The sequence below is a fragment of the Buceros rhinoceros genome, unplaced genomic scaffold (genome assembly GCF_000710305.1).
Source record: "Buceros rhinoceros silvestris isolate BGI_N320 unplaced genomic scaffold, ASM71030v1 scaffold4667, whole genome shotgun sequence".
NCBI classification, from domain to species: Eukaryota; Metazoa; Chordata; class Aves; order Bucerotiformes; family Bucerotidae; genus Buceros; species Buceros rhinoceros.
This window is the reverse complement of record NW_010423834.1, coordinates 87,755-100,200: the sequence shown is the minus strand read 5'-3', so window position 1 is coordinate 100,200 and position 12,446 is coordinate 87,755. Positions and strand designations below refer to the sequence as shown.

General features: G+C 39.0%; 1 protein-coding gene across 1 annotated transcript in view; it reads right to left on the bottom strand.

The window, feature by feature from the left end:
- Positions 1-1,693: 1,693 nt before the first annotated feature.
- Positions 1,694-12,446, bottom strand: part of LRPAP1 (low density lipoprotein receptor-related protein associated protein 1) — an 11,811-nt gene continuing 1,058 nt past the window's right edge. Inside the window, 7 exon segments of the mRNA XM_010140555.1 lie at positions 1,694-2,014; positions 2,325-2,501; positions 4,164-4,246; positions 4,776-4,934; positions 5,852-5,972; positions 7,346-7,470; positions 7,814-7,958. Of these exon segments, the coding sequence (XP_010138857.1) occupies positions 1,949-2,014; positions 2,325-2,501; positions 4,164-4,246; positions 4,776-4,934; positions 5,852-5,972; positions 7,346-7,470; positions 7,814-7,958 (876 nt within the window). The 3' untranslated portion in view covers positions 1,694-1,948.

The window sequence follows — 12,446 nt, the reverse complement described above, 5'->3', positions numbered from 1 at the left end:
GGTTCCTCCATGTTGAACCCAGGACACCTCTGCTGAGGTGTTTAATGCATGTGTTCAAATCCTCCATGCAGGAGTCAGTGGTGTGGGGCCTCTCTACATCCAAGCTACCACCACCAAACACCAACCTGACCTGTGGTACCTGGATTTAATTCTTACTCTGTCAAAGGGAAAACTGAAGGACATACATACATAGTGAAGAAGTCTGCATCTTTCACACAGACTACAGACATTTCTGTTCTGCATTCACCTTGAAAAACTGAAAAAAATAATGCTGAAGACAATGTAAGGCAAGACAATGCTGCTCCTGCTGTGTGAAGAAGCTGAACAACCCCTGAAGTGACGGTATGGGGAAGACTATCTCTGTAGCAACTAGGAAAAAAAACACATAATTTTTTTCACAAATGGGTTTTAGGTATTTTTGGGTTAATTTTTTTTTAGCTTACCAACCAAAGGGGATGTACACCATTAACACCATAAACTACAGAAACCAAACCGTCTCTGAGGTGACTGCTAATATTAGTGGTAGCCTTTCTTTCTTGTGATGGATTGATTCTTTGGAATATAAATGTTAACTTATGTTAAAATAAAAAAGTAAAAAAACAAAACAAACCTTCAAGGTAAGCTACTCAGGATCTCAAAGTAAGACTGCCACCACAGTTTTACATACAGAGTCAAACCCACCATGCGTCCAGGAACTGGATAAATTATATAAGGAGTGGCTGTTTCTGACTGAATGGATCTCTTCAACATTCCTCACGTAACAGGTATGGCAAGCGAGTCTCAAGGTCAGCTTCCTCATGCAGCACACTCCAGTGCTGCAATGTGTGAGTGACAGAGCTTCTTATCCAAGCAGCTGTAATGATTTACCCACACCGGACTTTTGCCTTAACCTTGTTTCTGGAACAGTTTCATGTGAAACACTCTTTAGAAATAAAGGGTCAGTACTACTATTATTATTATAGAAAATTTCAACCCACATGGCTAATGTTTGCCAAAGTTCTGATGGACAACCGAAAAATCTGGTCTCAAAAGGCAAAGTCATAATAATTCTCTACTGGAGATTGTACTGGAATACGTGCTCAGAGAGAAGCTGCTTTAGAGAGCCTTCTGCCTATTCAGAATATAGAAACATGTTTTTGTGGTGCAAAACTACCCATCCTGTCTTAAAAACTGTATGTGTGAGTGAACTGCAGTTTAAAGGAATAAGCAACATGCTCAAAAACCAAGTCTGGTTATTTCTCACTAAATGAGAGGGAAGAAAAAACCAGCCCCACTAATATTTTGTTTTCATTTTTTTTTTAATGACTAAGTGTAACAAAACCAAGCAACCATGACCACGATCATTGTACCCACACATTCAGTAACTTCAGATGTGCTAGTTGGTAACTCAGTTGAGTACTGACCTCAATACTTGTTCCCTCCTTGCTCTTCCTCCCCCTCTCACATGAAAGATTCATACACAGTGCAGCTCTGAGCCACTGCTCAAAGTCAGTAGAAATATTCTCATGACCTTCAGTAGGAAATGTACTAGGCCAGGCATCGAAATAAAAGATTTTTCTGGCCTTTGTTTTAACTTCCTGTACCTCAGTGTCTGCTTGCATTGATTAGAATTCCCTTCCTGACTACCAGATTAGTATTTTTTTACTAGCAGGAATCCTCTGAGACTTAACATATTTTTCAAAGAAAAAAATGTATTTCAAAGGCTGTTTACATGATTCAGATATAAGATTTATATGATCCGAGATGTGCAACTTAAATTTATAACCTAATCATTTAATTCGATGGTGCAAATACAAATCTTGCAATTAGGTGGACCAAAAAAAAATTTCTCACAGGACAACTCTGTTCAATCCTTACTATTTCAGAAGGACTCCCTGGTAAATCCCATTAAAAATCCATATTATCTGCTTTGTATTAACAAACTGATCCCATGATGGAGAACAAATTTCTATAATTCATTGTGTTGAAGACCTTGAGAGATTCTGCTGGACAAGTCTTGCAAGTGCTTCTTCACCTAGCAGGAAAACAAACCACATCAAACAAATTTTAGTAAGACAATGAATTCTCACGATCACATATTCAGATTTTGCTGTCAGTCTATGTGACAACAGGAAGAGCAGAGACTGGGGAGATTGCAGGCATTTTAGAATTAGGTCTATAAAAAACAATTGTGCATATCCTGTATTAAACATGGCGCACCGGTTGGCCTTAACTCCCTCTCTGGAAGTCATTCCACTTGCATGACAAATCAGCAGTGGAAAATCCACATACCTTCTGCTTCCAAATTAACTTTCAACATGTACGTACAGTGGATTTGCACAGACCTTATATCCCAGTTCTTTTGTCTTTTCTTCCAGCATGGCATATTTCTCTTTGTTTCTGTTCAGATGATCCTTATCTCCCGTTCCCTCTATGTGCTTCAGTTTCTGGTGTGAAATCTCTAATTGTTTCTGATAATGATGGTGTTTTTCAATTTTTGCTTCAAAGTGTTTCAACTCCTCCTAAGACACAAATACACACAGCTTCACAGGATCTGCTTTCCAAGGCTTCCTCTCTCTTTTCTTGCCAAGACATCCCTAAGGCTATTTTATTAAGTCAAGGACAGATAGTTTTTTCAGTTCCCTGCTTCTTGAGAATGTCTGGACAATATATTATCATCACCACCCAGACGCCCAGTTTTGAAGGCAGGTGCTAAAAACATCCCACTGCAGAGTCCTCTAAAGGAGACTGCTGATGGCTGAGAGGAGCTAGGAGATGACAGCAGTGAACACCAAACAAAACTTTATACATAAGAAGGGGGAAGGGAGACAGGACAATTTTTAAAAGAAGCCTGTTTTCAAATTCAGGTCCTGGATTTGCTATTTTTTGCTCAGGCTTAAACATCTTCCTGGTTTGCAGTCTGCTATGATGAATCTGAAATAGGATGAATAAATTAACAAACAAAAAACCCTGTTAGTTTGTCCCAAAGACAGTGGCCAGACTAACAGACTAACAGGTCAGGGACATACCAGAGATGGTCCTCAGATAACCTGGGACAGTACAAGGGGGACCAAAGAATGAGCAATGCCTCTAACCACCAAAGCATGCTCTTGTTTTGCTACTTCAAACCAGTGAATTCAGTTTCTCTGTGTCTTAGGACATGTCTTCTGTGAAGAGCATATGAACACTTCAAACTCTTACACTACTTATGGCAGCAGTTCTATGCATTACACCCTAGCATGCACAGCAACCATTCAGGTTTGCTCTGGTGAAGGGGTTGTGCATTAATGAAGATTTCTACTAACACAGTAAAATTACTAAGGAGATATGTGCTCTTCCCTATGGAATTGTTTTTTTCTTTTTCACTGCGGCAAATACGAAGGCAAAATTTACCACTCATGCAGTTGTATAGTCCTGACCAAAACATCCCGCTGGGGTCAGCAGAAGCCTTGTTGCAGACTTCAGCAGGCTTTCCTTTGACACTCTTAATGGCAGGGCCAATGTAATCAGTGTAATTAAAACGTTTGCTTCCTATGAGAACTGGACTGCATGTGAGTTAAAAGAAGTAAATGGACCTTTGATATCCAAGAGAGACAGATTTCAATCCCTGTCCTAGGCCGTTAAAACTCTCTCATTACCTTATCCAGAAAAGAAGCTCAAGGTGTTCCTAGCCATGTCTTGGAGGGTAAGACAACACTCTAAGTACATGCAACTGCATGAAGAAGCCCTGAAGAGTTACTTCTCCAGGCTATCAATCAAAATCTATTCTGATAAACAGGCAGAGTCAGATGAAAGAAAAACTAATTCTCAATGCAAATTGAATTAAATAAAATGAGTATGAACCCCGCAGGAATTAACTTCTGTAATATTTCCTTGAAAGGTGATCTTTATCATGCTACTTCTGGGTCAGTTCAACACAGCTCCAACACAGGAAGTTAGCAGTGCAAGAGGTGGCCATGGGAAGGAAATCCTTTGACAGGATTCAGAATTTTCTTTTTGCAGATTACAACAGAACCATGCATATGACTAGTTACACACATTTACATATTTGAAATATTTAATAAAGAAGCACTACTCTGTCTGAGGAGCAATACAGAAGTGGCTGCACTCAGAGTAACATTGCGTATTTCTTTATGTCTTTATTTCTTCCTTACCATAAGAGATCTAACTGGAATTCTACTTACCCGAAAAGATTCAAGTTCTTTCTCAGTGAAATTGGCTGATTTGGCCATGTCCCACAAATCAATCACTCTTGGTTCTTCAAATTCTAAACAAACACATAGCACTAAATGAAAATCTGGAGAAAAATGCTTTTATGTGCAGCTTCTATGGACAATGAGCATGCTTTCTCACATACATACAGATATATTGAGCATTGCGTTACTAATAGGTCCATTTAGATGAAAAAGGTAAAAAATTCAAGTCCTTAACTTAGAACTATAGTATTACTGTAGCAAAGGGTTTTCTAAAAAGAAAAAAACCTGAGGAACGGAATGATGGCATTGCTTGCTCTACATGTTGTCTCACTTATGTGCCCTCCTGGGGCTGAATGCATAATATCCCTTCTCACGTGGGCATGGAATACAGAAGAATCCTCTGTACAGGCTGTCTCAACCCTTTCGTTAGGCTTCTAGTGTGGGCTTCTAATCAGAACAGGCTGACTGTACCTCTTCAGCCCTTTGCAGTCACGTCATGTACTGTGATACCGTGACTACATCTTCTTACTGGACCACCAATTTTAAACTTTTAAAAAATGATATTAATCCCAAATGAGCATAAAACCCACAATATCATACCACTGGTTGTGTCATATCCCTGGTGACTGACTTTACGCAAACGCTCAAACCCCTGATTGATGCTTCTTAGCTTGTCTTTGAGTTCTCTGTGTTTGCTATGCAAGATTTCCTCTTTCACCAGGTTCTCTTCAGATGGGTTGATAACATTTTTGTGGATATCTGTTGAAGAAGGGAAGTGTTACTGATTGTAGGCGAAATCCTGATAGGTCAGAAGCTCCAGAAATCCCCCAAATCTGAGGTGAATAGAAGACGGTAAGTACTTAGCATTTGAACCGAGTGTAAACAAAGCATCAATACCACACTTTAAGAAGCAGTAATTCCTTTTGCAGGTCAGTATTAAGATCAACGCTCCTCAGTGCTCTGGAGGGTGGTATTTCAGAAACCTGGCCACTGGCCAAAACTTTTGTAAGGAAATGTTCTTATTTTCTGAGGTTAGCAATATCCCAAGGAAATGGGATGGTTGATGGGTCCTGTGCCCTCTTCCCTGGGCATTTCATGAACCAATCAGGACATCTGATGTCAAAATGACTTCAGCAGCTTCCAGCTTGGACTTTACAATGCAAAAATCAAACTGCCTACAAGCTTTAGAATAATTTGGCTTTAACAATTTTAGCTAGAATTAATACAGCAAGCTGGATTCAGATCCTAGATGCTTTAGTACACCTCAATCTCAGTGCCTAAGATACTGAAATGTATCCTCTTGGGCTCACAGCTGGTGAAATAAAACATGCATGTTGTGCAGACTTTAGGACCACATTTTGCAGCAGTGGATCTACGCTTGCTGCATAATTTTCAGTAAACTACTATGGACATCATTGCTAATCTGATGGTATCTTCCCTGCTTGAAATGCAGGCAGAATCAGAAAGCAGAAATGGCAACACTTTCATTAGCTGGCAAGACTTTTAGCAGCTAATGCAGAACTAAACCGAGCAAGTATCTGGAAATGTCAACATCTGCAAGCAGTTCTGACAGAAATGTCACACTTCAGGGGTTTCAAAGACACTTGGAAACGATGAAGGCAATGGGCAAAGAAGAGTTGTACTGATCTCAAAACATTAGAGAAATGTTGAGGCACCTTCTGTTCTGCTCACGGTCTCCAGCAGAATATTGTATTCATGAATCTTTTCTTTGTGATGTTTAAATTCTCGCCAAAGCTTATTCAACTCCTCATCAGAGAACTTCCCAGAAGTCTTAGCCTGAAAGAAACACGAGCTCATTACCCGTCCCAAGCCAAGTGCTTTTACATGCACTCAACTGCTGAAACTTCTTCTCATTCCCACCACATTTAAAAAATTCCAGCTTTTCATTAAGACTTTTTGTTTTACATCCCTTTATATTAGTATGAGGTCAGGATTTAGACATCAATAGATATGGTGGCTTTAATCATGTCAAAAGGAAGTTTGCTTCAGACTTACAAAGCTAGACTTGCTATAGACTACCCAGTGAAAAGTGTCTGTCATTTCTCTTCCATGGGCAACAGTTTGATAGAGAATTAAGGGCTACGAATCTCTGCATGCAGCTGTAAGGGGACTGTCTGCATGAGGGATGCAGCTTGATATTTAGCACAGCCTTTACTCAATCTTACTCTACTGGCAAGTGAAGATTTTATCACTGCCGTGCATTTGCCTTGCAGTGACCTGCTCCTGACTGGACTGCTTTTCAGCAATCAGGGAAGCACTGGTCAGACAGCTGAAGCACTTCCCACAAATCTGGTGACTTATTCCTACAAAGCATGATCAAAAGTGAATGTTTTTGATACCTATAAAGTGCCAACCCTTCTCTCAGGGACTATTTCTATCTAAGGCACTTTACTGTTCCCCTAGGAACATGAGCTGTATCTACTTACCGTAACATTTTAAAACCCACAAATCTCTTTCTCTGCTTTACTACCATGGCACTAAACTGGGTTAAGAATTCTTTGCTTTACCTGACTACTTGTTTCTTAAACCTTGAATTACTTAATTTTTGAAGATTATGACTTCGCCAGTTTTAACTGCCCAGACTAACAGTAAACTTTCAATTTTTATGTATTAATGTAAATCTTGGAATTTTTCACTTGAATTGGGAAAGTCCTTATTCAGCACATACACACACACACACACCCCCCTCCCCCCAATACCTTTCACTTGTAAACAGTCTAAAAATCGTTCTATTTTAGATGAATCTTTTTAAAAAACACCAAAAACAACAATAAGAAAAAATAGGAAAACCACCACAGGTATAGTACCACACAGTGTAACAGTCACACAAAGAGAAATTTTTAGTTCAGTGAAATTTGAGGAAAAACTCTATTTGTCCTCAGTGGACTCAGGATCTTACCCTCCATGCAGACTGATGAAGGTGTTTTCTTTGGCAAAAGGAACCTCCCACACCTGGTGTCCTGGATGCAAGTGGGATACCCTCAGGGCACAAAGCTGTGCACTACAGAGCACAGCAGCTTGGCCACTACTTAAAAGCGGAGTAGTAAAGCTAGCCAGTTCTAAGTCTCAGGGCTCTCAGAAGACACAGGCAATAATTCAGTGAAGAAACACTGATTTCTTATGCTTCAGTTCCTGGAAACCTTACTCACCTTACTCCATAATTTTTCCAGTCTTGGATCATCTAGTGTATCACTTTCTGTACCATCTTTAATGTAGTTGGTATCAACTAGTTGAGAGTCCTTCTTTCCATTCATTCCATATTTAGTCATAATGACTGCAAGGGAATAGAGGATACAGAAACATCAGAACCCACTATGGATGTATGGAGGACGAGAGACTGATCACCACATCCTTGACTTGCAGAGCTGGATTTTGCAGCTCACAGTGGAAAAGCTAACAGTTTAAGACACAGAGGTCCCAGGTTTAATGATGTCTTCTGAAAACATCAGGAGCAAAGGAATCTGTTAGCCTCCTGCAGCTACCTACTCACCTCTGAAGAACTGTGTGCTCAGTGTTTGGAAAGACAACCTGTATTTAAAGGTTCAAACACAAACACAGGTGTCTAAACATGCACGAGTGATGCAAGTTTAAACTCCTCCTGCAAAGATAAACCTTACCATTTAAGTTGCGCCTGAGTTTGGCTTCTTTCTCTCCATCTTCATCTAGCCCTTCAGCCTTCAGTTTTTTCCAGCTTAGCTCATCCTTTTCTTGTATTTTTAGATCACTGTGCAGCTCTGCCAGTTTCACAGCAGAGAGATGAAGCTAAGGAGAACAGAGAAAGGTTTGTATTGAGTTATGTGGAGTCACCTCTTGCTGCAGTGCTACCTCAGAAATCAGTAGAGACGCGTAGCCAGTACAGCTCAGCATTTTTTTCTTTAATGCTATGCATCCATCTGAGTTTAAAGGCCTTAAGGTTATGTGTACATAACATATAAGGTATGTGTACATAACATATCTCCTATGCACGTGGCTATGCCCCCAGCACACCAGCGTTAACAGGGAGTGATCGTGTAGCCTTCTTTCTCAGCATTTCACCTACTTGGACATCAGCAAAATTTCATAAAGGTTAGAAATTTGTGTATTTCTTTGGTGTTCCTTCAAGTAATATTTAAACAGGATTTTTTCCCCCAAATGATTCTACCTTAAAAACGTCCAGAACCAGTAACAAAGAATGTAAAAAAAAATAAAAAGATTAAATCAATACTTTTAGAATACTTTCACTAATTCACAAAAGGCAGTAATGACCAAACTCCTCAAACAACATGCCACTGCTACCACATGTGCTTTCTTGTGGACTTCCTTCTAACCACACAGTGATAGGGAGTCAGTAAACTGTATTTGTCAGTATGGTTTTGCAGACAACTGCAACACTGAGGATGGCCTTGCAGGTCAAAAAGCCACTTCATCAGAAATTTTTAATACAATCAAAGTGCAAAATTTTCTAAAATCACTTCTTAACATGCGCATTATGTGCATTAAAAACACACAAAACTCAAAGGTATTCCTGTCCCACATCATAGGACAAAAAGTTAAGATACTGAGGGTAAAGCTATGAAAACAGTTATTAAAATTTAAATGAATGATAGGTCAGCTTGAAACTCTGTGAAATATAAAGAAAACAAGAACTGAGACAATGATTAATGCAGCTGGCCAAGCAGCACTGCTCTAAGTTGAGCAACTTCTGAACATCCAGATTTCAGACCCATTAATTATTCAGTTCAAAACAAAGAAATGTAATAAATCATATTACTGCTTCAGAACTTCTTTTGTGTATTTGCATGCTGATAACAAAAAGGCGAGGTAAGGAGAGATCAAAAAAACAAAGGCAGTGTGACTTTCGATACTGTTTGGCCTGAGCTGTCTGAGTCCTCCCACCACTGAGCAGCCAGCTCCTGGGAGCTCAGATCCAGCTCTGAACCATCTGGGCTCATTTGTCCTAGGACAAGATTATTTACTGGAGGCTTTCTTTCTGTCATTAAAATCAGATTAGAGATTATAAAAATTCTCATTTTCAGTGAGGAAGCAGTATGTTTAATAAACATGGACTCAGAACTCAGTATTATTTTTAAACACCAGAACAATACTGAAAAGATTCAGCCATTCATTTGAGTGTCAACAGGTTATTTGAAAGTAACTAGGAAAAATGTCATTACTTTGAGATAATGCACTCGGTTCCTATTATCAGGAACCTGTGCTCATTATTGTTCCTGCTTTCAGTTTAGGCTGGCCTATTAATTAATCTTCTGCTTCTGAATATTATTATTTTAATTTTTAAACCAAGGTTTTTCCTGTATCTTGCACTTTGGCTTACTGAAATAATTTACTAAAATCTAAAGTAGACTCATAGGTAAATAGAAAGTTTATAGGACTTATTAAAACCTCTGATCCCTCTACTACTAAAGCAAAGGAGCATCCCTATTTTCTTCTTTACCACCTACTTTTGAGCTTGATGGTTAGCTTGATAAAAACTAACCACTTAGAAGGAATCACTTTATTTATGATTTTTTAGTATGTGCTGAAGTCCATAAACCTTAATCATGTATTTATCTGCTTTTCTGGAGCAGGATGACCTGGACAGTCAGAATGTCATTGCTGCAGCAGCACCAAGAAACAATGCTTGGCCAGCAAGAATTGTGCCCTGATGCTTCAGGGGGAAGACTGAGTGAAAAGTTTGCTATGAACTGTGAAGGAAATGACCTATCATCTCTGCAGTTTTGTACTCTAATGTCAGCATTCAAGTAGCATGGACTTAGTATGTAGTTCAGCTGAGCATATCCAGGAAAAAACCCACCAACAATAACTTAGATAACAATTCCTTCAACTCCTAAGTATCAAAAAAATAGGACAATACAATATTTTAAATGTATGATTTTATCACCAGAAGACACATTATTGTATAAAAGATTCCATAATGCAGTTTACATTAGATTCTCTCTGCAGCTAGTGCAATCTCATAAACACATACAGTTTTGTATTTATGAGAATATCAGAGAATACCAGAGAATATCAGAACTTCTAAAGTTTTGAGACATCATCAATCAAACATTTTAAACTCTTACTAAAAAACTGAGGAACTATATTAAACTCACTGTTCCTTAAGGGAAAAAGGAAAGATTATATTCAAATTTCTCCCAATTCCAACAACATTTTTCTGATTCTCACTATAATTTGGTATGAAACTCAACTGTCCTTTTAAACATCATAAACCCTTTGAAACCTATAGGAAGCCCTTTGCCTGCACCATTTATATAGCACAGAAGTGAACACACAGGCTAATCTTAAGTATATAGTTCAAGAACTACTTCCTTCAAGATCATCCCATGTAGGACCCTGCATGACATCACAGAAAAAATGTCAACAGGTAAGCCTCCACATCAATTTATTACTACTATCTTGGAATAACTGACTAGAAGCAGAGGTGAAAAGCTAAGTTTAATGATTAAATAACAAAGCACCAAGTTCCTTACACTCATTCCTTATTCCTCATTCCATATGCTGCCTGAGACTAACACTCAAGATAGGCACCGGGCAATTCTGGGAAAGAATGCTAGACATCTGTCACAACAACGAAACCATTTTCTATTTGCCTAGCTACAATCATTACCTTCCATATCGTTCATTACCTACACCCTTGCCTGTGAGAGGAAAGGGTTCTTTATTACAAATTCTTTTGGTGTAGCAAGCCCTAGACTCTGGAGCCCACTGCTGCTTCTGGATGACAGGAAGCCCTGATAACTAGCGATGCTAGAACTACACCACGGGCAACAAGCACAGCACAGTGGAGTCTTAGAGATCACTGGGCCAAACTACATACCTTACGACAAATATGTAACATTTCTCATCAATTCAAATAACTATAGAATTAAGTAGGCTCTGACTAAGGAAAGCTCTTGCATTAAAGTATTTTTTAAAGTTTTCATATAAAACATATACCTATGAAAATAGATGTTGGAGAAAACTCAAACCCTCCCTTCCTCCCTCAGGGAAAGACGAAGGAATTCTGGCTTAACAGCTTCTGGTTCCCACTAAGGAGCTTTTCGGAGCTTTCTGAAGAGCTGCACATTCAGCTGTGTGGTGCAACGCTGAATTGCAGTATCTATCTTTTACGTCAAACCAAAGGAGTTCCTCTTTTTTAGCACTATCTCCACCGCTACCAAAACGAAGGAAGGAGAGTTCAGCATTGGACCCCACAAATATTTCAAAGCAGTTCTAACACACAGGCATCGTTTTCCTCTTATTTCAGACCTTGCCCAGACATACTGAAAAATCACTCTCTAAAACACAGACTGGGTGTCAATTGTACTCAAAAGTGAAATTTAGATGGTGGCAAATTTAGTTCAAATAGATGTTGCCTCTCTAAAATCTGGCTCACACATACAGAATTTACTAAAGCTTAGTTCTTCGACAGATGACTTCATTTTGCATTTTAGCATCTTAACATAGATGACGTAAAGCATCTCAAATTTGAATTCCAGAAAATCCAGGTATGAAAAGGAAAAAAGACTGTAAATGGAAAAAATGAGAGGAAACTGGCAATACAATAGGTACAGTTTATTTCTAGTCTCCATGTTGTTTCTTCTTCAGCTGTTAGTTCACAGCTGGAGTTTCATTATCATACACTGCCCTATTTACCTGTTGCGGGAAGGAGTATTTCTGTTACCTTCTTTCGGCATCTTGAAGGGCAGCATTATGGCAGGGTTGTATTTTTTTACTAAACCCAGGGATGTCCTGCCTCTAATTCAATAGCTCAGGTGGAGGAATGTCTATCCAGGATACAAGAAATCCAGAATTAATATTAACAATAACAATTAACAATATTCCTTTGCCTGAAAGAACTGAATCTTTAGCAGCCATGACCCTAACTTCCATGCTCCACAATATTCACGGGATGGATATGGATGTGCAGTGTGCTTATCCCCTCCTGTTCGAGCTGTTCTGCTTAGCTGTAATTAAATATTTCCACTGTAATCAAATATTTTTACTGTATTGTCTTTTTTTTTTTTAGATCAGTGAGAGAGAAACTCAAGCATCACTGTCAAATCTTTCCTCTGGGAATACCCTTTGATGGTCCTCTCACATGTGACTACATCAGTTGGCGTCAATGAAGGTGACATAACCAGCAAGGTGGAGGGTTTCTTACTCTTCTGTGCAGTGAGCTCCTGTCCCATGGAAAGCAGAAACTAAGGCCACCACAACCAGACAGATGATAACATAATACCCCTTAACAAAAAGCTGGAAGTATTCAGCAGG